Source organism: Crocodylus siamensis, chromosome 6 (genome assembly GCF_052110815.1).
Source record: "Crocodylus siamensis isolate JL-2025a chromosome 6, ASM5211081v1, whole genome shotgun sequence".
NCBI classification, from domain to species: domain Eukaryota; kingdom Metazoa; phylum Chordata; order Crocodylia; family Crocodylidae; genus Crocodylus; species Crocodylus siamensis.
This window is the reverse complement of record NC_143400.1, coordinates 83,307,891-83,331,678: the sequence shown is the minus strand read 5'-3', so window position 1 is coordinate 83,331,678 and position 23,788 is coordinate 83,307,891. Positions and strand designations below refer to the sequence as shown.

Sequence of the window (23,788 nt, the reverse complement as noted above, 5' to 3'; positions counted from 1 at the left end):
GGTCATCTTTCTGGTTTTATGTGCATAATTTTAGTAGATTTTTAAATTTGTTATCTTATGAACCTAATTATTCTTCCTCTGGCAAAACTTTCACTGAAACTGTTTAGAAATATTTTAACTCAGACAGGATGTGAGGATTGTGGCCTTTGTAACAGTAAAATAGCAGACCACCATATTCTACTTTGTGTGTGTGCACGCACACATGTGCACATGCCTCTCTGTACGCTCAATTATTTTGTCTTTTATATGGTGCTGTTTGATACTGCTGGCACCAAAGAAAATGTTTAATTAAAGAAATCTTACCCGAGTTCCAATTTAAAGATCAAAGATCACGTGCTATCAAAGATCCAACACTTGATACCATGGTAAGAGATGCCTTAGAAATACTATAGATAGATTAGATTAGATAGTAATTTAGTCTCATTTATTTTTCCCCTTATTCTTTCATACTCCCTTCAGAAAGCATAATTCATTAGAAGTTTAAAGAAGAACAAACTATTTTTAAATGTAAGATGAGATTTTTCAGTTTAAACACAATTGATCAAAAAGTGATGGAAATGGTAAAATGAAATCTTTAGAATAAATATGAACAAAAACATAATAAACATCGACTGGGAGCATAATCCTGAAAGCTAACATAAATTCATTTCTATTGTAACAAACATTTGGTCTGACTTAATCTTTAGAATGTATTACTGCCAGAAGAAATAGAACTGACGAGCTTTAAATGGGCTGGTTTCTCTTAAATTCTGTTTTAAATATTGAAGTGTTGATGGTGTCCACCACTGAAAAGATTGCCTTAACTGTAACTGTCATCCATCTGAGTAAAGTCTATGCAGATCATTCCTGAAACTACTAAAAGACTCATATATAGACCAGAGATCAGGAGTTCAAATTATTCTGTGTTGTCATCAACGTACAACAGTGTAATTGTGTACCGGTGCAAATGTGCTTTCTTGCTATGTCTGAGAGTTGGTACGGAGAAAAAAGAAAACGCTGTGCCAGCATAGCTCCTAGTACAGTTCACTGCAGTTGCATTCTGGCTACTTAATGGTCTGATCCTGCAAGGTGCTAATTGTTTCCAGTAACTGCAAAGTGCTTTCCACTCTCTCCCGGTGCTGGAAGCTTATGGAATTTAACATTTTCTGTTTGTTTGTTTTTTTAATTTCATATGCAAATAAGACAGTCAGATACAGTATTTCAAATTTAATATATTTTACTTTAGATTAATGAAATAGAAGCCACTAAAGAACAAAGATCAAATCTGTTGGAGAGCATAATCTGTTTATGTATCTTTTATAAGCCACAAACAATTCTAACAACTACACTGTCCAGTCAGCTATAGCAAAACTGGTTTCCAAGCATCTGAACCATTAGCCAGTATGAATAGGTGTAAAGAATGTTAAAACATATTTTAATTTGTTGGGGCATTATGTATATGGAAATATGGTTTTTAAATGGTTTCCAATTCTAATAAATTACTGTAAAAAGTTGTCATGTTGTGTTAAGGTGTTGCATTTTGGTGATGAATAGAGTGATCCCAGTGAATAGCATAGACTGCAATAGTGAAGTTCAGACAAAATTTCCATTGACTTTATTGGAGCTGAGTGTTAAGAAAATAAAACGCTTTATAGAACTTCAGAACAAAAAGAACAATATAAGTAGGAGTGACATTTAACTCTTTGCTGCGTCCTACCCAGGATTTATTTTGGAAATCCTGTAAAATCAAAGAACCGAAGACATGTCAGCCTTTCAGCCCTGCTGGCTGGATGAAGGGCACAGGATTGGTTTATGAGTCGGATACTACATGGGGTGGGTGCATGGGATCGAACCAGTGTGCCAGCCCAGTCCCAAATGTGAGATCATGCTGTATGCCAGCCTGTCTCTGTGCACCAGATCTAGCCATGGAGTGACTGCACATGGGGTTGACTGACATGGAGTCACTGACATGATCTAGCACACAGGCCACGTTATCTAGCTCATGGGGCTCTGGAAATTTGACATCGGGGAGCAGTAATGAATGCTGCCATGGCTCTCCTGCCACTAATTTTCTGGACTTGTGGGGAGCACCATGATACAGCTGTGGAGGGGAGGTTGAGTACTGTTGTAGTAAGTTATACCATTCATCCTCTCTACTGCTCTTAAACACAGTAGGCAGTTAACTGCAAACAGGCAGGGCAAGGCACAGAAGTACAAAGATGCATTCTCAAACTTTGGATCTGTATTTGGGAGTGCATTTGGAAGTGGTTAATAATTTGGTTCTAAAAAAGCTGTAATTAGCCTTAGTCCAGTGATCAACTATTATTATTTTTGAGACAGCAGAACAGAACAATATAAAAATTCACTGTTAGCAGTGTCGGTAGGCTATTTCTATTACTTCACAAGTAGGTAGAAGGTGAAAAATCCACAATAAGATCATAGGTAGGAAGTGTAGGTAATGCAAACTACAATACATAGCTTAACATTACATAGTAAAGTTTCTAAGGTCTTGTGAACTTATTTCTAATGGCTGTTCCAGTGGGGGTTGAAGACTCTTCAGTATGCTGTAAGATATTCAAAGAGAGGGAGGGTGAGGAGGGGGGAAAGCTTGACCTACATCCATTTTTGGGGAAATACCATTGCCGGATCCTTCACACTAATGCCCTGTGGCTTGCATGTGAGACGTAGCTGAGGGCAGGATAGGTGCCCAATTGCCTGCATACAATTTCATCAGGAAAGGTGTGTGATTTATTGCCCTGTAAAGGGTTTTGACATGAAGCCTGTGAAAAGCACTATATAAATGCCAATACAATATAAAACGTCACACAAATACTTTACTCATTAATTTTGACCCCGCGCTTTTGTACTGGAGTGAAATAGGAGTGAAATATGAACATGTTCCTTACATTTTAAAGAAAAAAATAGGTTTGCTGGTTTTATAAATGCTGAAATGTGGTGGTTTGACATTATGGCTCCTTAGCAAGAAAAGCAGAATAAATCTGTTTGTCTTGTAATGATAGTTCAGATGAATGCAAATGGAGAATTGCCAGTGGTGCACTGAGAGTGGTCTTGACTGCAGGGGTCTCATCCTGTTCCCATTGAAGATTTTTTGCTCTTGACAAGAGAATTGGGCCCAGAGTTTTTGGTTTGAAGACTCCATTCTTTGCCTAATGAGCTCTTGCGTTTCATTATACTACTATCTTACCTGAAAAGCTCAGTAATCAAAGGAATCAGTTCCCAAACCTGCACACTTCTGTACAAGGTTGTTTTCGGGAGTGGCTGTAGCAAAAGGAAACTGCGTCTTACTGATACATTAGAAGTGAGCAGAGCTTGTGGCAAAGTTTTCAGGGTCAAGGATCACCTGGAGGGGGTTTCTCAAAGCCCAGACTGAATCAGTCCTCAGCCTTTCTTCTGCAGGGCTACACTGGGGGTATTATGCCCCAAAGATACTGTCATTACAAATGGTGGGGTTGTCTAGAGCTGCTGTTCCTCTTCTCCAATGGGCCACATCCCACCTCAAGAATACTGAAGATTACTGACAGCCCCAGTGCTGGGGATCTCCTCCTCAGCATTTGCTAGGCTTCCCACTTGTAATGCCTAGGATAGGGCCAGAGGCACAGACACACTGTTTGACTGTTGATTCTGCACCCCAGGGGAGGGACATCTAGGCAGAGCTCAGCAAATGTTCAAACTCCACTGACTTCTGTGGAGGATGTGACCACAGGAGTCATGCCTTCGCTGCTGTTGCAGTGATGATACTGCGCAGGTTACATTCCTTCCCTTTCTTCTGATGAACAAAGTGACTATTTCTTTACTGATTGTTTGCCTTTTTCTCTTGCTTTTCTTTTAAAGCATAGGACCTGGCCTTGCTGTTAGTCACGCAAAACATCCCTGGGATAAAATACTGGCTCTGCTGATATCAATGACAAAACAACCCTTGGCTTCAAACGGAGGAGAACTTCTCTCGTGACTTCCCCAACTCAGGAGAAGCTGAAGGCTTCACCCAGCATGTCGGTCATACTTTATGTTTTAACTTCTGAAACATATTTTCATTCGGTGTTTATCTCAAATTATTTTTATTTCAGATTTTTCTTTCACCTTCTTCCCCACCACCAGGTTTATTTCCATGTGAGGCTATATTCCATTTCCCCCTTCAGTATGAAGCCTGCATAGTGCTGACTTCCCCACCAAGACTCTTTTCCTTTCAACCGCTGTATCACTAACTCCCATTTGTGTAATGTTTTGGCTACTTTCAGAACATTTGCTTGTTTTTCTTGAAGGTGCTGCATGTTTCTTCCGTTCTACTTGCCTTCACGCTGATACGCCAAAATCTTGCGTTTCCATTGCACTGTCCCTTTAAGAGCAAAGCAGTCTGGGAGTCTTCTCCAGCACATAAAAAGAGAGCACTCGGCAGTTTGGAGGTGGTTTTTGGTAAAGGAGAAAGGCTGGATGTTTTGTGAAGGACTCCTGTGTGATGGTATTAGTGGTGCCTTACTTTTGTTGTTGCTGTACTTGTTTCTGGGATGGTAAAAGGGCTTTTTCCAGATCACCTTGATTCTGTTCAGGCTCCTTGGCTCTGGTGAAGAGGACAGAGGTATTGGGGCTTTCTACCATATCTGTAGAGGGCAGATGTCAAAGACTCTCCTCACTGAGGGTGGCATCCTGCTCCCTTTCAAGTCAGTGACAAACCTCCCATTGGCATAAACCCAATGAGGATTGCATGATCTCTCACTCTTTCTCTCACTGGGCCACACATCTGCAGGTCTGCCGAATTATGTTTCTTTACAGCATTGTCAGTGAAACTCCCTTGTTGCTTATGAGCAGCATCTGGGATCTAAATTCCTTTGGATACCACCTGTCAAGATAGGCTTCAAGTCCTTCCGGGTTCCCAAACATATGCATTGTAAAGACAAGTTTCTGGCCATTGCCTTTGCAGCCGTCGTGGGGGCGATGAAGGAAGCTCCATGTCCGTTTCCTTCTTAGCTTAGCTTCAAGCGCCCCCCAAGTGTCCGGTGCAGAGCTCCCAGTGCTGAGGCTGGAACCGGGCCTGATCCAGACCTGGCTGAGCTCAGTAGAAGTTAGTTTCCAGTGGGCCCTGGGTCAGCTCTGTGGTGTGCAGGGAGCTACGGCCAGTCCTGCTGGGTGGACTTCAGAGCCTTCCCATGCGGTGAGGTCTCTAGGGCTGTCTGCGGCTAACAGTACGTAGCAACAAAGTTTGGCGCCTGGGGCAAAGCCCGCAGCGGCAGCCCATCTTTTCCCCGTGCGCAGATCTGGGGGGCAAACACAGTAGCAGGAGCCGCCCTCCCCTGTCTCTGTGCCCCCCCAAATGTGCCGCTCGCTGCTCTGTCCTGTGCCCTGTTGGCGCCCCTTCACTTTGGCACCTGGGATGGTTGCCCCGCTCGCCCCACGCACTCCGGCACTGGGGGCTAAGAAGCTGGACATCGGTGGGCCGTTGTTATTCTTTGCTGGTCCCTTGGCTTCCCCTCTGGCCTCAGCCGTGCGGCGGGCGGGACTGCGGCAGTGCCATGTGGAGGGATGCCAGGCTGGCGAGAGGCGAACAGCAGCCCTGGGGAGGTGCAGGGAAGGAGCTTTCCGGCCTGGCTCGTCCCTGCTGGCGGTGGCCACGAAGGAGCGCAGGTGAGCTCGGGGGGCCCTGAGCGGGGCAGCAGCAAGGCGGCTCCCTTCCCCTGCGCCTTGCAGGACCCGGCTCGCCCCCCGCTGCCGCTTTCCGGCGCCCCGCGGCCCTCCCGGCCGGCGGCGAGCGGTGCCGCAGTTCCCGCGGCCGCCAGGCGGGGGCAGCGCAGACCGGCCCGCCGGCGCGCGTGAAGCGGAGCCTCGCCCGGGGCGGCGCGGGGCGGCCCCGCCCGTGCACCGGCCGCAGCGGCGCGGGCGCCCCGCCCGCAGCCCCCCGGCCGTGCTGCTCCCCGGCCCCGGCCCCGGCCCCCGCGGCCTCCCGCCTCTCTCCTGGCCGCTCCGAGAAGAGGGACTCCGTCGCACAAAGGCCTCCGACATCGCTGCCCCTGATTTAAAGTTCTTGAAAAACAGAGAAATAAAAATCAAGTTAAAAGCAACCAGAAAAGCAAGCGCGTGTGTGTGACACAGTGCCAAATAAATAAGTGAGCCCCCGCCCCCCTAGGGCTTTGCTAAGGAATCCGGCGAGTTTTAGAAAGGAGCAGGGGGACATACATGCCCGGTGCTTGCAGGACGGCTGGCTTTACAAGGGAGAAGGAACCCGTGCAGCAAACGCGTGTGCTTTTATTGTTGCTTTTCACTGCCCGGTGGTGGGGGCTGCTTTCTGCCAGGAGGGCGAGCTGCGTGGAGCCCGGCCGCTGGTCTCGGATAACCAGGGGCACGGCTTTTGTCTGTGTCTGTGGTTGCTGCAGCCCGGCGCGGCGCGGCGCGGCGCGGCACACGAGCCGTTCGGGCGCTCGAAGCAGGCGGGATCGGGTTCGCCGGACCCGCGGGAACGAGCGAGCAAATCCAGGCACTTTGCAAAAAAGATATATATTTTTTAACACGGAGCCCAGGGATGAGCCTCCATCCCCTTGTAGTCATCGGGATTTGATGGCGTTTAAATCGCCTCTCTCCTCCTGCGTGGAAAAGCCAAAGCGGGCAGCTTGACTGGGAGCTCCCAGGGCAGGAGGCATTTTCTGCTGGGAAACTTTCTTCCTTCCTGTCTTTCTGGGGGTGGCAGACAGGAGCGGGACAAGTGCCCTCTTCCCATTGATTAAAGTCTCCGCACTCGGCTTTAGGCTCATCGGCTTGCTCCAAACTTTTGTGCCCGCCTTTCTTTCTTTCCCCCCTTTTCTGTGCGTTTGTAAAGTAGCCCCATCTAGCAATGATAAATATCCCTGTTGATCACTTGATTGATTACCTCTCTGAAAGGTCACGCGGGCTTGCAGTAATTTCCTTTTGCCTAAGGCTCCCTTTTCACTTTTACTCCAGCACGACAGCTCCGAGTATACAGGATCTTTATTTTTTATTTTAACCCCTCCGTAGCCCCCCGAAAATAACACAGAGGAAAACATCGGAGGCAAACACATTAACCAGGTCCCCTCCGCACAGCCGCCCAGTGCCGTCCTCCCCCTTCTTTCAGTTTTATTCTGGGCACCAGTGCTCAGGAGACGCGGATCTTGCAAGTCGCCTCCGTGTCTCTGGGGTCTGGATCTCACGCTGGAGAGTCTCCCTCCCCTCCTCTCCCGTGGACTGCGAATTCGGATTGAAACAACCAGACAAGCTATTAATTTACCCGGGCTACCCGGGGTCCTGAACCCAATTAATTTCTAATAATTACAGCCCAAGGGGGCTAGAGAGATCCCCCTGCCTCTTTCTAGCCTTGCCACTCCACGGCACTGAGGTCAGCATATAATAATAAAGTGTATATTTGGAAAGTGATCTGCAGAACAGTGAGTTATTGCAATGAATGAAAATTGTTTCCATTTTGGCTAATAGAGCTCCCGGCTGCAAGCCGGAGTTGGGAGTCGGAATAAAGAGGGCTGTTTCACTTCAACGCGGAGTGGAAACCCCTACCCGGCGCTTGGTCACCCAGCAAGAGGCTTTCATTTCTTAACAGCAAACCTGAACCAAGCGTCGGGTCAACAGTATTAATGATTACATTACAATGATTAAATTAATCTTACGGGGAGCTGGGAGAATCTAGGCTGGGCTTGAATAGCACCACGTAAAGTTCACTGCACAAAGACAATAGCACAACAAATACCTCGATGAAGAAGTCCAACTTTCCTCCAAAGATCTGCGGGGCTGGTGCAATTATCACTGGAGGAAGGGAAATTTTCCTGTATTGTGGAGGGCGCTGAGATCTCGGGGGTGCTTTCTTCTCTCCCCCCCTCCCCCAAATAAACCCAAACCCATCTATGAAAACAGATTTCTCGTTCAACCCTTTTCTGCAGGGGAAAACAAACAATCTCTGTTGGGATTGTACGGAAAACCAGCCCGCACCCCCTCCCCGCAACGAGCGCCGCGGTCAGGAGGCAGCCAGCTCCCGAGCCGAGGGCTAGCGCAGCGCGGGCAGACGTGACAACCCGAACTGAAACGGATTTGCAGTGGGTCCGGCGGGGAGCCCTTGGGGAGGGCGAGCAATTTTGGGCAGGGTCGGGCTGCGACTGCCGGGCAGCTCGGGACAGCGGGAAATCAGGTTTGATGCCGCCGAAATAAAAGTGGAGAGGTTTGCTGGGCGGCTTGGACAGCAGGGAAACACCTGTTCAGGGCTCCTGGTCGCTCGGGACTGGAAACAAGTGAAACAGACGCGGGAGCGTTCAGGGACACGGAGCGGGTGTGTCCCAAGGTCAAGAGCCCCATGCGGGCTCCCTCTCTGCAGAGATACATGAAACACCCGCTTGCCCTTTCTGCCACGCAGAGGCATATAAACAAACACGCAGATGTGCTGCGAGGGGAAGGGGCAGCGGCATTCACCGGCTCGGGGTTGCAAAGCGATCGGAAGTCCGGGACTTTGGGTTTCTTGCTGCTCTCCTGGGTCTCGGAGCGGGGCAGCAATCTGTGACTGGCCCTGGCCGGGAGCTCGGCCGGGGAGGTAGTTAAAAAAAAGAAAAGAAAGGAAAGAAAAAGAAAAAAAAAAAAGCGAAGTTTTGCAAAGTTTATCGAACATTTCGGATGGCTGCAGAGACCTGGGAGCGCCCTGGCGATTTGTCGCCATAAAAAAATTCTCGGGGAGAACCGACACCCCCAGTGCCCGCAGGGCTTGTGCGGGGAAGGAGAGAGCCCCGCGCTGGCGCAGCCCTGACAGCGTGGGGCTTCCCTTCTTCCCCACCACGAAGCCGCCTCCTGGACGGTGGTCCCAGCTACTGTCTTCCCCAGGCACTGGCCGGCGGGGCTGATCGGCTATTACCCAGCGGATCACCTCCGAGCCTTTCAGCACAGCTCCAAAATGCTTCCAGTCATTCCTTGCAGAAGGGGAACGACTGCAGCACCTGCTGCCCTTTCCTCCCTGGAGGGGGGGGGCGGGGGGCGTGCGGAGCTGATGGGGAGAGGGCCCGCGGTGGTGCCGGAGCGGGGCAGCGGGGCGCGGCGCCGGGCCGGGCCGGGGCAGGCTCGGTGGCAGGGGCCGGGGGCTTGGAGAGCGCCCGGGCTGCACCTAGGAGCGGGGAAGGAGCAGGTGATGCAGGGAGAGGAGACCCTGCCTCCTCCGCGGCCTCTGCCTGAAGTTACCCCCGGGATGTGTCCGGGCCCGTGGGTGCAGAGGCGCCGCACTGATCAGCCCACCCGACGGCTGCAGGGCTGCCCCCCCAGGAGAAGGACCCCGCGCTTTTCCTATCCTGCTCCTATGAGAAAATAAGTGCGAGGATCAAGCGATTCGCTCCGGAGGGCGATTTCAAACGCGGGGGTCTCGGCCAGGGCTGGGTTGGAAGCCCGGCGGGGAGCCTGCCCCGGCCGCCGGCTTGTTTGCAGGCACTCGAGACACTTGTGTCCCGTCCCGGTGCGTGGGAGCGCGTGGGCGCGACCCCCGCCGGGACCAGCGCCCCTTCGGTCCGCCCCGCCCGCCGCGGCCGGTCCTGTGGCACCGCGGGCGCAGGGGAGGGGGAGGCCACTGCTCTGTGCCCCCTCCCTCCCCCGCGACAGCCAGGATTGTGCCAGTGGGCACCAACAGGTGACAGACAGCAACGGGAGCGGGGCTGGGGGGAAACAAAAAGAAAGCGATGCTTAGGGTTTTATTAAAACAAAAACTCGAGCAGCGTGGACGTCCTGGCGCAGCCCCGAGTCCGAGAGACTGTAATTTTCTTTTATGGTGTCTGGCAGGATTTGCAACAGATATTAATGGGAACATAAATAGCGCATGGAAGGTATTGAACAAAACTGTTTAATGCAGGGTGGTTGTACCCGAGGAAAATCTATATGTAGTTGGGATTGATTCATACCTCGAACACAGCCAGCCCCTAAAGGACTTCCCCATTTCAACGTGTTCCCTCTTGGATGGGCAAAGCCTGTAATTAAAACAGATTAGAAGACCGGGCATTAGTCTCTTCCAAAGGGCTTCTTTTTTTTTCCTGTCCAAGTGCTGATAGCTGCAGTCGAGCTGGGGGTGGAGGGGTGTGTGTGTGTGTGTGTGTGTGTGTGTGTGTGTGTGTCACTTAATTCCAGGCATGCACAATAATGCAACACACAACCCCCGTCCACCTCTCTGCCTTTCCTGACACGGGTGGGCGCGAGTGGGTGGGGGGAGAAGCCGCGGCAGCGCTGCAAGGTTGACAGGCTGGCTTGGATATGACAGAAAAGCTGGTGCAAAAAGTGTCATGTGCTCCCCTCAAACTCTGCAACAGCCGGAGCGTGTTATCTATACCCCCCCACACACACACCAGGCAGGGTGGGGGCTCCCTAGCCCAGATCTGATCCGAAGGCTGGAGGCTTATTAATGAATGAAGGCGTGATTAATACTAATAACGAGCAGTGGTGGCGGTGGTGGTTGCGGTGCAGCTGATGGCGGAATAAAACTACTCCCGCTCCTCCCAAGCATCTGGGCGTTTGCGCCTGGTTGGCTCCGGCCAGGTTGTTTGTGCTGGAGAGGAAGAGGTGTCCTCGCCCCGCTCCCGGCCCCCTCCCGCCGCCGATTGCCATCTGACAAGATCCTGAAATCCAAGTGATAGATCGCTCCAAACTTTTTTTGGCGGCGCCGAGAGGTTGAAGAGCGGGGGGGAGCAGCCCGTGCGCATGTGCGAAGGTGTCCAAACTGACAATGCTGGAGAGATAGCGAGCCTGGAAAGAGAGAGTGTGAGAGGGAGAGAGAGAGGGCGAGAAAGGGAGAGAGAGAGAGGGAGCGGGGGAGAAAAAAAAAGGAGGAAAAGATCCAAGGGGACCCCCGCCCCACGCAGCCACCCAGCCCAGCAGCGCCGCGGGACGGGCAGCATGCGATCCAAAGGCAGGGCAAGGAAACTGGCCACAAGTAGGTGCAATATCCCTTTCTATTGGCTTTTCACCCGGGCTCTGCCATGTTGCACACGGGGCGCCGGGGGCGGGGGAGGGGGTCGGGTCCCCGGCGCGGTGCAACCTGCAGCCTGGCGGCCCGCGCCGCGCCGCGCCGGGCCGGGCCGGGCCGGGGCCGGGGGCAGGCAGAGCTCCCCGGCGGGCCGGGCGCGGGCTGGGGCCGCGGGTCGGGCGCGGCGCGGGGGTGGGCGAGGAGTTGAGCAAAAGTTGAGCGCGGCAAGTTGAGCGGCGGCTGCGGGAGCGCGGGCGGTAGTGGGCGCTGTGGGCTCTCGGCCGGCGGCGGGCGGGGCCGGGGCCGGGGCCGGGGCCGGGGCAGCGGCGGCGCGGGCCGCGGGACCCCCGCCCGCCTCCCGCGCTGTCAGCGCAGCCTCCGCCAGGGGCGCGGGCCGGGGCTGCCCCGCCTGCGGGCTCCTCCGCGCTAGCGCCGCCGCCTCCGGCCCCGGCCCCGGCCCCGCCCGGCGGCCGGGGGTGCGGGGCCGCGGCCTCGAGGTGCTGCCATCAAGCAGCGCCCCCGCCCCGCCGGCGGCTCCTGCGACCCCGGCCGCGGGCGCGCATCTCTGCCCTCCGGCGGCTTCCCCCTCCGCCGCCCTGGTCCGCGGTGGTGATTATTACCGTCATCATCGTTACTATTTGTATTGTCATCATTATTCTTATTGTCATTATTATTATTTAAACGTGCACCAAGGTGGAGGAGCAAACTCCGTCCGCTTTGCCCTGCGGCCGATGGCTTGACTCGCCTCCTGGAAGCCAGGCTCGTTGGCTGCCCCTCGCCGCTGCAACTTACCTTTCCAAGTGAAAACGTGCGAGGAGGAGGGTGGGGGGTGGGGGGAGACATATGACGGCACGACGAAAGGTTGCGTAAGTTGCATGACGTAGAAACAGATGCGTTTTTCAGTCGTTCTCTGGTGCTGAAAACACACGCACACGCACCCTTCTCTGGCGGCACACGCGCACACACACGCCTGTTGTATAGGGACGTGCAAGAAACCCCCCAAAAAACCCCGGGAATAGCCGCAGGCTCCTTTGGACCCGCTCGCTGCTCCCCGCGCCGCCCGCCAGCGCCAACCTGCCTTTGATTAGCTGCTTTTTATACGGGATGTTCCCAGTCAACACAATTTGAACGTAGACCTAGGAATAAGCCTCCCGAGGAGCTGCCCCGCTGCGAGGCGAAGCGGGAGACGGGGGTCCTGGCCCCGCTGCCCGCTCCCCGGGCCCCGCCGGCCCACGGCCGCCCGGGCCCCCGCCCCACTTCCTATCCTCGCCCACGAAGCAACTCGCATGACAACTTCTTCTTTTTTCTTGCTCTCTCCTTCCTTTCTTCTTGCTATTTCCAGACACTCTCCCCGGCCCCTGCGCACCCGCGCCGGTGCCCGTCGGTGGGGATGCCCGGTGCCCCCCGCCGCGCTGCCAGGAAAGGTTGCAGCGTCCCGCCGCAGCCCACCGGGCCCCGCCGGGCCCTTGGCAGAGCTGCGGGGCAAAGGGCCCGGGTCGTGGGCTCTCGCTCCCCTCGCCCCACCGCCACCTTTGTGCGAAGTGAGCCTGCCCAGACGCCCCGCAGCTGAGCCAAGGGGGGCTGGGGGCACGTGCCAGCTGAAGGATGCCTGTATTTTGTAAAACCTGGAAAGGGGGCGGGGGGATTCCCTCAAAGAACCGAAAGGAGCCACGTCGGGAGTAGTGGGGGACCACTTTAAACGCCCAGCTGTAAAAATAAGTCGTGGGACTGGGAAGAGGAAGCGTGTCTCCCGTCCCCCTCCCCTTCTCGGGGGGGCCCGCGGAGAGGAGCCGCCGCAGCGCCCGCGCCCCTCGGACCCGCGGCCGCCCGCACCTGCGCCGCCGGCCGCGCTCGGGGCCGGGGCCCGGCACACGCCGCGGGGCGGCTCCCCCCTTCCCCGGGAAACTGGATCCCTCTGAATGAAAACGGGCCGGAAGAGCGAGAGTGCCCGGAGCCGGGAGCCGCGCACGGGGCAAGCACGGCGGGGAGCCGCCCGGCAGCCCCGCGGGGACCCGAGGGGGTCGCAGGAAGCAGCCCACGGGGGGAAGGGCAGCTCGTTACTTTTACAGTGTATCGCCGCTGTTTTACAGGCGGCCCAGGCAGAGCCGGAGCGCCTCGCCCTCGGCTCCTCCGGCCCGGCCGGACGAGTTCAGTTGCCTCGTGAGAGCCCGTCCGGGAAATGGCTGCGAGCAGCGCCCGGGCTCGCAGCCCCTTTCAGCGGGCTCCTTATCTGCCGTCACGCCTGGCTTCGCGCTGCTCGACGGCGCTGGGCTCGGCGGGGGCCCCGGCTCCTGCCGCCCGCCGACGGCGAGCACGGGGCAGCGGGGGCAAGGTGAAGGGGAAGATGGAGGAAGACACTTTGTCTCGCCGGACTTTGCCGGCAGCCCGCCCTCCGGCCAGGCAGCGGCCGGGCCGCAGCGCACGCCCGCCCGCCCGGCCCGGCCCGGCGCCGCCGGCCGCCTCGCGGGGATGCTTCTCAGCGCCCCGGGGCCGCATGGCCCCTCCGGGAAGGGCGGGTGCCTGGAGATCAGGGCCCTGGGGCTGCAGGGGGTCCCCCAGGCAGGGAGAGGGGCTCTAGCAGGCCCGGGGGCCGAGGGGGCTCGCTGGGGGCTGTTCGAGGTAGAAGCAGGGTAGCCGGGGGCACCCTCACGGCCTGCGACTTCCCGGGGCCGGGGTTTCGCGGGACGCTTGGATGGGGGGGAGGGGGCGTGTGTGTAATATGCACCTCGCCTGTAGCATGTCCCCGCACGGCGCTCTCAGCGCGCCTCAGATTTCAGTTGGGGCGGGGGGGTGGGGCTGGCGAGACAATCGCATTATATGCCAAGCACATTTTTACAAGGCACGTGATTAACCCCTTTCAGGACGGAGAACGTGTGTGTCTGTGTGTGTGTCTGTGTCCAGGGCATCTAGCGACTCAGCGGTGTCCACTGCTTTCACTTAATTTGGAAACAATTTTCTTCCCCCCATCCATGCTGTTTTTAAAAATTAGATCAACTTTCGCAGCTACCCTCCCACCTCGTCTGCCTGCTGTCTGCTTCCCCCAGGGAAATGGAGAGGTAGTCCTACAAGTGTTGGGAGAAAATAGTAATAATCATAAAAAAAAGCGTGTGTGTGGGGGGGGGCAAGCCCAGAGCAAGAGAAAGGGCAGTCTTGAAAGCAGGGGGGAGTCCTTCCCGGAGATCTATTTGCCAATGAAAACTGTAACCCTTGTTGATTAGCCTGTTTACATGGGGGTACAAGAAACTTAAGAAGGGTTTCTGCTGAGGGGAAAGCACTGTTTACACAACTCTTTCACAAGTGTGACATATGGCTAAAGTTCCAGCACTAAAAAGCTAAACACACTTATAGGCCTTTGAAGTTCCCTGGCTGAGGCGATGATTTGACTCCGATTCAGATATTGCTTGTGGGTATAACTAATGACTTCTACCTAGTTAGTTCAAGTGGGAGGGCCCAAGGCCTGGATGCCGTGTCCATTGGATCTCTCTGGAGAGTTGGAGCTGGCTTCCTGCCAGCTCTGTACAATGTCAACATTGAATATTTGAATTCCCAGACTCTATTTAACAAGTTTCTAAATAAATAAACTCATTGTGTGTCTGTGTTTAAAATTATTTCACCTCTTTTAGAAAAGCTACAGCATCTTATTACATGGGCCTCGCAGCCTGCTTTTCCTTTTCTTTCTGAACAAACACAAACAGAGCCGAACACATTTTTACAGCGGTGTGTATCTCTCCCTCACCCTCTCTCTCTTTGTGGGTTGCACAGTGGAAGTCAGTCTGGATAGTCCAGCAGCAAGGAGCTTTTTTGGGTTGCTCTGAGTGCCAGGCTATCTAATCATAATGCAAAACAAAGCCAGGTTCAGAAAGCCAGTTAAATATTAATCATTTCTAAAAGGAGGCCCATGTGTGTGCCATTGCTTTAGCAATGCCCTGTAGATACTCAATCATTTTGGCTGCTGTACCATATGCAGGCTCCAGGGACAGCTTTCATTGTTGTTGCCATAAATGGCTATTAATGTTCATATTCACCTATTCACCTAGTTATTTAAACCCACATGTGCGTGGATGTGTCTCTGCTTATTACTTGTGTGCATGTGTACATATGGTATCCATCTATTTATGCATCAGTCTGTATATAATCGCTGTCTACATGTATGTGTGTATATATAAATATATAGATCCATCCATATATAGATACAAATATAGATGGAAGCACATCAGATAGGATGAGTATATATAGTTGATCACCGTGTACATATAGAGGAACGTATATGTGTAGATATAGATATCTGTGTTTCCATATATGTGTGTCCCCATATATGGATTTAGAGTGTATGTACAATGACTGTGTCCTTGCTTATTATTTGTGTGCATGTGTACATATGGTAACTATAAATTTATGGATCTATATGATCACTGCCTATGTGTGTCTGGATCCACATCAGATATAGAGGATAGGTGCATACAAGTGTTTATTATGTACAGATAGAGGTATGCATATATTTAGATTCAGAATATCTATACTCTTTTATTGCAGATGTGCATAATCACTATGTTTGTCTCCATATATTGATTTTATGTATGCACGCAATGACTATCTCAACATTCAGAACAAGTAGATATGTTATGCATGTGAACCTAATTGCTAGATGTATGTGCATCATAGGCTCAGTGCAGGGGTATTTGAATACACAAATTTAGTTCATTTCCATGCCTGGGTGGTGTGTATGTTTGTGGCAACCTTCTGAAAATATTCCTGACCTCTCTCTGACAGCAGCCGTATTTTTTGCTGAGAAAATGTTTCTTTGCCGTCTTTGAGAGTTCAGCTCTCCAATGCAGCCCTTTTAGTTGTGGAAGAATAAAGTGGAATTTACTCTTTGCTAGGGAGAGTGATGTAGTAGGACAGAATAGAAGTACTACTGCTAAGTCAAATCTCTTGGCAACACAACAGAGGGTGGATGAGGGGAGGGCACTAGGGATCTCAGGTTTGGTCTGCACATGGAAGTTGTATGCTGTATGCCGGTTCTGAAACAGATGTAGTTAAACTAGGGAAAGCCCCATGAGTAGATACTGATTTCAGACTAAATAGTCTTTATATGTTTATTTTAAACTTCTTCCTAACTGACCTAAGCTAATTAAGATAAGCTGTTTTTATAGCTGCTGAAGAGATAACAAGTAGCCTTTTGCCATAGTTTTAACAGAATCAGCTTGAGCTTGAGTTCAGCTTCCAAAGGAGAAGGGTGATGGGTGACACAATCTCTGAGTACCTGCATGCAGAACTGAAAGAAATTTGATAACAGAAGGCTCTTCAAGCCAAGCAGAAATATAACAAGGTACAATGAATAGAAATAAAGTTGGATAAATTCAGACTGGAAAGAACCATGCAAATCTCAGCGAGTGAGTACAATTAGTCTTTGGAACCATTAGCCATGACTTGCGGTGTATTCATCATTGCTGGGATTTTTAAAATCAAGTTTGGATGTTTTCCTTCAAGATTTGCTATGTTTCACAGGAATCAGTTCAAGGAATTCCTCTGGCCTGTCCTGTCAAATTTTTAGCTGGGATAACTCCTGCCTACGAATAACTTTTTTTGTTAATGTTGCATATGGATGTTGCATATGCTAACGTTGCATGTGGACAACCCTGAGGTTGGTTCACAAGAACACATTTAAAAGTTCAGATTAGATGCAGTGGTTTCAGTTGATCAATTTAATGAATGTAATAGCTTTGATTAAGACACAGTTGGGCTAGTGTCTCAGTCACAGTTGCACTGCTCTATATTATGCCCTTCTCTTTTGTTATCATTTCACTTCCTAGAATATCACCATATTTCCAGGACATGGGCAAGGCCAAGCCCATCTCTCTGGTATACATGCACATTCTGTTGAATCAGCAGGAGCCACAAAAGCTTGTGTGAGGAGCAGTTCAGCCTGCAGTATATATTGTATCTGGTGCTAAACTTGTGACAGAATAAAACGTAACCCAAGGTAATTTAGCAATAAGGCATGAGGAGTGCAATACAATTATTTTATTTCAGGGTTTAATACCCTGGTCTGTTTCACTGAAGCCTTATCTTTTAACTAGGATATACACAGAGCCATAAAAAAAGAAAACCACTACCTTAAGGACATGTCCAAGTTTGATCTCCAAAATAAAGGAAATTCAAAGTTAAGGCTGAAATGTACCACATGGCCTCCAAAGTCCAGAAACACCAGGAGGTAAGGAAGTAGCTGACGGTATGTTCTGTACTTTGCCAAACTAGTCCATCACTGAAAAACAGCACAGTTCAAACCATGAGCGTTGTGTTCATCAGAGTAGCTGACTTTCTATGACTTGCAATGATTTTGAAACTTTGTGGAAATCTCAGTTAGATTCAGTGCAAAAGCTGGAGCTTTATGCACAAAAATTGTAGGATTGGGCTCTCTGCTGAACAAGCAAACAAAACTTGGTTGCTAGAAAAGTGCACAAGGGAACTTGAACTTGCTTAAATGTGTTTATTTTCTTCGGACAAGGGAGCAACCAAAATTGTTGCCCTAAAATTCCATTTTTAAAAGAGGGACTGCTCCCCTGTCTGAAATATTAACCAGTTTAGCTCCATGTAAACTTTTAACTGAGTTTGAAACCCCTTTAAAAACAGACGTAGAACGGAAACTTCAACCAAACTTTAACTTCGGCTGCCTGACAAAAGCCTCTCTTCTATAGCTAAGCCTTAGCAGAGCACAGTTCCAGTTTTGATTGTAATAAGTTATAAACCAGAAGAGTAAAACTTCTGCGAATGGGTTATTTTTGGCAACTGTATCACCGATTATGTATAAAATTTCAAAAAATATTAGTTCTGCCAGTTTAATCTCAGAGAGGGTTACAAAAATGAGAAAGCATGGAGAATGTTGTAATATCATACTATTTTGTCTATCAGATATCATTAGATTACCAGCATTTCATAATAAACAATTGAACAAAAACTTCCAGACAGTTCAGATTTAAAAATTAGCCATAAATATATTCTGTATAATGCAATTTATTATGTATGTTTATTGTATGGAGTAGGAAAATGTTTGGCTTTTGATTATTTTGCTATATAACATAAACGTTATTGTAACTGTTTGTGTTGTGGTAATGTGCAAAGGCCCTATTCCAATTCTAGGCTCTCTTGTGCTATGTACTGTACAAACCCACAGGAAGGTATGGTTCCTGATCCCCAAAAGCCACATTGGCAATAACATGAAATATAATATATATGTTGCATAGTGCATGTCATTCAGCAAAGTGTACATGGAATATAAACATTTTGACAATTGTGAACAAGCCGAGTCCTGGATAATGCAGGAACACATTTCAAACCAACCTAATTCAGTGAAGAAAGAGGGGAATTAAATAACACCGAGGCTTCAACAGTCCATATTGTGATTCTATAACCTGGTTCATAGCATGTTCATTGGTGGTTATGGTGACTGGGGAAAGCTGTGTTGGCATGCTGGTTGTGACAGCTATGCTTTAGGCCAAGAGGGTTCCAGCATGAGTGTTAACAAGGCCACATTCTGACCATGTATTTCAGGCAAAACTTCAACTTATTTCCCTGTGAGCGTCAGAATCTGGAATGAGTAAATGACAGAGGGATACGGGCTGACTGGAGAACAGTTAAAGAACCTTCTGTTTTCCTGTTGGATTATCTAAGTAGGCTGGCTCGGTTCTGCCCTCATTTACATCAGCAATGCTCCTGAGCTTCAGTGAAACTAGTTAAGGTGCAGAAAGTTTTGCAGGATCACACTATAAACCCAACTCTGTTCTAATTTACACTGCAGTTAAAGGGATCTGGATCTTACAGTGGTAAACACCTGGAGTCCATCTACATATACTAGTAAGTTACTGCAAATTTGCACCTCTGTAATTGAGAGCAGAATCAGGCCCAGCATTATTTTCTAAATGCTAAATCTAGACAAACAGAGCCAAGACTTTGGCACTGGAGTCTTTAAGTGCTGTCTAAGCATTGATCCTTGGCCAGATAACAACTAAGAGAAGGCACAGGCTAGGTATTGCATTGTTTTCACTAGCATGCCTGGCCTCATGATCAGAATAAACTGTTCCACAGTGCAGCATTTCCAGAGTTATCGTATAGAAGTTAGTATGTGACAACCATTGTGCACCTTCCAGTAAGACATATTTATTGTTATCCTTGCACTGCAGCTCAGAGACCAGTGGGTCAGGCTAGAAGAGGAGCAACTGGACACGCTCCAGGGTTGGGAGCTGTCATGTTGGGGACTGGAAGGGGGTGTAGTTCTAATAGCAGTATCAGAGACCTTCCTTGCACCCTGCTGACCTGCTTGCATTTTGGGAGGTGCAGTGGTGGGAGGATGCAGGGCTGTGGGGAATGATTGTTCTGTGGTCAGTGCACTAACCTGTAACTTGGTATTTTTTGCCCCATCACAAACTGCCAGTATGGTCTTGTGCAAGTTGTCTTAGCTTTCTGTGCGCCCCCTATAAAAAGAGATAATGCCTCACTTGGGATGAACATTAATGGCTATGAGGCGACTCCAGGAATGGGGTCTGTCTAAACACCCTGTCGAAGGAAGAAGTGATTTCCCTTTTTCCCCTTCCTTGATGTACAAAGTGCACATGCAGGGAACAGTGAATTCAGCCCTCGGTGAAAAAAAAAATCCCCACAAAAGAAGCTACTTCACACATGTACTAACACCAAACTGGCAAAGCCAGTGGAAAAGGATTTTGCAGTTTGGAAGCAGAATTGGCTTAGTGAACATTATGGGCCTGATCCCAAACCCACTGACATCGGCAGACAGGCTCCTACTGACTTCAGTGGGCTTTGGAGCAGGTTCTACAGCAGTAGTAATCCACTTCCTTTGTTCCTTAGACTTTTTTTTATCAGCAGCTTTTCTTCTGCGGTGAGACCTAACTTGTGATGTTGTAATAGATACCTGGATTTACATCAGCATAAATTAGAGCAGAATTTGGCTTTATAATCTGGCCCCATTTATGGGCCATTTTAGCATTGCAGTGAAATGTGAACAGTATTGAAGAGGGGCCACACTGAATTCACATATTTGTTTTATGTTTCATCTCATCCCTTCATTGATTAGTCTTGCCGGTATTGTCTGTCTCTGTTTTGAAGGTGTCTGGGATTGCAATTCCCAGGTACTGGGGATCCTTGCTGAGGTCCACTGGCAGAGTGTTGTAGGGAATCTCGCTTAGTGCAGCTCCTGTTATGTCTGGTTAGTTTTAATCAAGGCTATCACTCTCTCACTTTCAGGAACGCTGCAGCTCTCTACGTACCCCTGATAGTTGCTCCTGACAGTAATGGGAGCATCCAGTACATACTTTCTCCGCCACTGAACGTTCCCACTACTTCCCGGGTTGCTGGTTGTAGCCGTGTTGGTCTAAGGACATAGGCAGACATTCTTTGGGTAGATGTGATATCTTTTATTAGACCAACTAAATAGTTGGAAAAATTGTTCTTTGCTAGCTTTTGGGCACAAACACCCATCTTCAGGCATACGTAAGGCACATTATAACCTGCCTGCTGTCTGATAACCCCAGGTAACCTGTCTGCATTTTACCAGCTACATACTTTCTATCACCAGTTCAACATTCCCTCTTCCCCCCCTGTCCACACCTGTTTCACACCTATTATCTTCCACCCCTCTTATCCTCATTTTCAAGCATTTGCATTTTCACAGACCTGCATTTTGCATTTTGGCTTCTTTCTACCCAGGACAGCTGCAGACTCTTTATATGCTTGAAGAAGGATGTTTGTGCCTGGAAGCTTGCAGAGAACAATTTTTCCAACTATTTAGTTGGTCTAATAAAAGATATCACATCTACCCAAAGAACCTTGTCTGCCTGCTACTTCCTAACATTTCATGATTTATGATTCAATTTAACAGGACAAAAAGAAGGTAGAGGCAGAGATGAGGACTGACTCACAGGAAAAGTCACCCAAAATGCATCTCAAACATGTTTGGCTTTTGGCACCTGTTGTGCTTTTATTTTTGATTTCTTAAAATCATTTCAGGTTTTAATTGTATTTTAAAATGATTAACTTTCCCCAACTGAATTCCCTTTGCTGTTTCATCTTGATGTGGTCACTTTTCAACCACATTTCACTTAATTGCACCTTTTTGAGGAATTAAGCAATCACTTTTGTGTTTTAATCTTCCCCACTCTCTTTGTAGCAGCTTGTGAAGGGACAAAAGAAAGAAATTGCTTGCAAAGAGATTGAAGTTGTGTTTCTCTTTTACTTTTTGAGCCACTGATGGATATAAGGACCAGCATGGTGTGTCAGACTAGGAATATACAATGCTTAAAAACCTAGAGGATATCACAGGTCTCCTTGAATTAGCTGCACTGCTTTGTACTATTGAGAGTTTTGCTGGTTGTGTTATTAGAGGATATAATGATGATGATGGTATTTTAATAATACTATTTAATGGTTAGCCATTGTAAATGGAATGTTATTACAAAGGAGTGAATTTATAATGTTACCAGGGTGGACTAAAATTAAGGCCCTGATTCTACTACCTTTACCCAGGCTGAGTAATATCAGATGGCTCAATGATAGTAAGTCCCCTTCAGTCATGTCTATAAGATGTATATACGTTACTCAACAATTTGTGAAGTTAGGTGCTCAGAATCAGAATTCAGAGTTGCAAAACTAGGCCACATGTAAAATGAAGCATACCTTTCCAGGGAGGGGTGAGGGAAGTTTTATGGTTGACGAATTCAAAAAATGCATGCCCTGTAAATAAAATAAGTTTTTTAACATTAGGGAATGGATTTGGAGCAAGGGAGCAGTGTGACATTGTCTGAACTGGTGAGTCAGGGATCACAGCACCAATGCCTCAGCTCTGGGAGAGTCCAGGGCTCTCCCAGGGGGTCACACAGTGCTCCCCACTGTGCTCCCCAGCTAGTGATCCCACCACAAATCAGACACAAGCCAAAACACCTGGGAGTTTATTTCCAATATGACATTGCAACTTACAGTTATTTGAATTAGAGCAGCAGCTACAGCATCAAGGCCATACTGTGCCCAGTGGTGTACAATCTAAGAAAGACAGAGTAAACTAACTCCATGCCACTGCCTTGCACATGCCACTGCAGCACCTGCCATATAAGTGTCCAGGTCTGGTGAGACATGCTTACAGGAAAATCTCCTGGAGAAGGGCTTTATGGTGTTGGGCTCTCTTCTTGCTGACTGGTAAATGTTGTTTCAAATTCAGCCACATCGCACCTTTACCCTTGTCAGCAGCTGGCTCCAGTCAGCACCACCTCTGATGCCTCTATTATTTTTGGCTGGGTCTGCAACCCTGGGTGACCAAAACCACTTTAAGCCACTGGTATCTTTGCAGCACTGCCTACTTACTTTCAAAGAAAATAGATTTTCATGGAGACTTGCATGAAAGGAAGAGGGCAATACAGCCAGATAATCCAGAGCTATAAAATCCACAGGTTGCGGTTCCATCATGCTTTCTGTCAGTGTGCTGTAAGGGAGACTGAAGCAGTGTGGCTGGGAAGTGCCAGCAACCAAAGAATCCCCCAAGCCTACAAGCCCTATTAAGGTTCTTTTTAAGTCTGTGCCAATAAAAAGGGTACATGCAACCTCTGACTGAGGCTCTGTAAGCTCAGTTTTATGTTCGGATAATTTGGAGCCAAACCGTCACAGATTTCATGTAGAGAAATACCCCCACGGAGCATCACATAGTGTGAATGAAATATACTGAAGAACGAGAGGACTGATAATTTTATGGCTTTCCACAGAGCTAGGCAGTAAAATTGGCTTCATGTGGTAATTTCCTTCATTTGGACTGTGATTTTGTTACCAGTGCAACGTTTTCAGATACGATTTCCTGATAAAAATGGAGAATCTGGGAAAACGGGAGATAAGGCTTTGTACAAAATGTTCAGTGTTTCAAAAGCAAAGTTCTGGATTAATTCAAGTGATTTGCACCCACATGTAAAATGTTTGATTTGAGACCCGATTGCTTGGCAGGCCTTTCTAGTGGTTCACATCTATGTGATTTAAAATACTCCATTGAATTCAAGTGTTGCTGAATAACATTTCAAAGCCGAATGAAGAGTTTGTGTTAGATATGGTGGCAAAGGATGAGGCTTTTTATTTGTTCGTTGTTTCTTTTCCTAACTAGAAATACTTTAGATAAGTTTGTTTTTGATAGGCTGGATGCTCAGCACCTGAGCATTATCCTTTAAACATTGAGACTGCTGCAGTCAATAGCAACTTTATGAAACATGTATGAAAATGTTGGCTGAAATGTGTGTGTATGCATATGTGGTGCTACATGGGTGAATGCGCGTGTGTGTGTATATATGTTCAAAAATAGTTTTATAACATTGTAAGATAATACAAGATTAACCCTTTGAGTGTTTGGCGCTCATGTGATTAGCCTGAATTACACTGATCCAGCACTGACCTGAGAAAATCTTTTTAATGTATTTTATAATACAGCACACACTGCCATGTGCTGGGGAAAGGCATTTATAGAAGAGTTAAAGGTGCCTGGGTATTGAAAAGCATACTTCTGGTTTATGTGCTACAAAAAGGTTTCTCAGTGAACAGCACCCTGCCCTTAGATTGCTGACCACTCAACAGAAGTTATTTTGGTGATGATCATTTTTCTCTCGAGCTGAGTGGTACTAACTTCCTGTTGTACTTGGAGCTCACAGAAGCTTCCATCATGACCCTGAGTGTGTGAATTTAGCTCATAATAAAATAGTTCAATTTCCTCAAACTTTAATTTGCTTAAGGACTCAAATACTTTACTCCAAAAGTAATGACACTCACCTGTGTATTTGGATGTTCATCTCTTGGTATCAACAGATAGCTATGGTTTAGGAGACA

The 23,788-nt window shown here is 49.0% G+C and overlaps 2 protein-coding genes across 20 annotated transcripts in view; one reads left to right on the top strand and one right to left on the bottom strand.

The window, feature by feature from the left end:
- Window positions 1-2,796: 2,796 nt before the first annotated feature.
- LOC149863077 (uncharacterized) lies at window positions 2,797-13,250 on the bottom strand. 15 transcript variants are annotated; one of them, XM_090051056.1, is made up of 8 exons: window positions 12,006-13,250; window positions 11,720-11,897; window positions 9,873-9,938; window positions 8,413-8,517; window positions 8,198-8,311; window positions 7,700-7,755; window positions 6,166-6,466; window positions 2,797-6,012 (listed from the first exon to the last, which is right to left on the bottom strand). In XM_090051056.1, exons 3-8 carry the CDS (start codon window positions 9,905-9,907, stop codon window positions 5,406-5,408), a joined length of 1,218 nt encoding a protein of 405 aa, XP_089907182.1. In that variant the 5' UTR covers window positions 9,908-9,938; window positions 11,720-11,897; window positions 12,006-13,250; the 3' UTR covers window positions 2,797-5,405. The 15 variants fall into 15 exon arrangements, 14 of the variants coding, with proteins under 14 accessions (XP_089907182.1, XP_089907181.1, XP_089907183.1 ...); XM_090051055.1 differs by having other exon boundaries at window positions 11,720-13,249; XM_090051057.1 differs by lacking the exons at window positions 11,720-11,897; window positions 12,006-13,250 and adding an exon at window positions 10,311-10,446.
- MECOM (MDS1 and EVI1 complex locus) overlaps window positions 10,108-23,788 on the top strand; it is a 486,259-nt gene continuing 472,578 nt past the window's right edge. For all 5 annotated transcript variants that reach the window (XM_090051053.1, XM_090051049.1, XM_090051047.1 and 2 more), the window contains exon 1: window positions 10,108-10,894. In XM_090051053.1, the coding sequence (XP_089907179.1) occupies window positions 10,663-10,894 (232 nt within the window). In that variant the 5' untranslated portion in view covers window positions 10,108-10,662. The remainder of the gene's footprint in view (window positions 10,895-23,788) is intronic.